Source organism: Engystomops pustulosus, chromosome 4 (genome assembly GCF_040894005.1).
Source record: "Engystomops pustulosus chromosome 4, aEngPut4.maternal, whole genome shotgun sequence".
In the NCBI taxonomy this organism is placed as follows: Eukaryota; Metazoa; Chordata; class Amphibia; order Anura; family Leptodactylidae; genus Engystomops; species Engystomops pustulosus.
Window position 1 is genome coordinate 227,109,506 of NC_092414.1, and position 1,088 is coordinate 227,110,593.

The following is a 1,088-nucleotide window of genomic DNA, read 5'->3' on the forward strand; positions in this document are numbered from 1 at the left end:
TCTACGTACTGTTCACACCACTAATCTTCTATATAAGCCATCATCTACGTACTGCCCCCCACTCCTAACCTACTCTGTAAGCCACCATCTAGCTACGTATGACCCCACTCCTAACCATCTATTTACATACGGTTTCCACCACTAACCTTCTATATAAGCCATCATCTACGTACTGCCCCTACACCTAACCTTCTCTATAAGCCACCACCTATCTACATACTGCCCCCACACCTAACCTTCTCTATAAGCCACCACCTAACCTTCTCTATAAGCCACCACCTATCTACATACTGCCCCCACTCCTAACCTTCTCTTTAAGCCACCATCTAGCTACATACGACCCCACTCCTAACCTTCTCTATGAGCCACCATTGCCACTGCCATTGTCTAAGCTGCCACTATCCTGTAAATTACACCTCTTCTCAGTAGAGGGGGGAGGCTTACTGGTCAACAACAATGGACCTGGCTCTGCCATACACAAAGAAACTTTTATTTCTGGGTTACAAACAGGATTTATTACAGGGAGGGACAAAAAAAAAAAGAATAAAATAAAATAAAGTTTCTGTCCACTATTTACACAGGCAGGTGCAATGCTGCTGCGGAGATCATGTGACACCATCTGCGTCTGCCTATAACTGAAAGGTCCCCCTCCCCCACAGTCCAGGATGTAGTCAGGGGTGCTCCTCCTTAGGGCCACTCCTGCCCTCCCTGCACTTCTGGCAGTAGTAGATGTCCGGCACGTTGCTCTTGCGGATCTTGGCGCATGAGAGATGGACCCACGTACAGCAGACATTACACTCAATCATTGGGCGCCCGGCAAACGGCTTCTCACAGTAACACGTCACCAGGTCCCACGAGTCGTCCCCTGCCAACAGAAAGACAAGAGTCAGTGTGAGGTGGACCTGGAGGGTGCAGAATTCCACTGAACCACTGCCCACCTCACCTGAGTCAACCATGATGTCTTCATCCATCACCTGGGTGTCAGCATCACTGGAGCTGCCGCCTGCAGCATCTCTGCTGTTCTCCGTGCTTGGAGGGGGCTGCGGTGCGGCAGGAGAGCCCATGGATGGAGCCCCCCTGTCATCATC

General features: G+C 50.6%; 1 protein-coding gene across 1 annotated transcript in view; it reads right to left on the reverse strand.

Annotated features, from left to right (window-relative positions):
* Window positions 1–467: 467 nt before the first annotated feature.
* LOC140125831 (PHD finger protein 23A-like) overlaps window positions 468–1,088 on the reverse strand; it is a 2,161-nt gene continuing 1,540 nt past the window's right edge. The window contains exons 3-4 of the mRNA XM_072144705.1: window positions 944–1,088; window positions 468–865 (exon numbers count right to left, since the gene is read on the reverse strand). The exon at window positions 944–1,088 is cut by the window's right edge and continues 285 nt beyond it. Of these exons, the coding sequence (XP_072000806.1) occupies window positions 672–865; window positions 944–1,088 (339 nt within the window). The 3' untranslated portion in view covers window positions 468–671. The remainder of the gene's footprint in view (window positions 866–943) is intronic.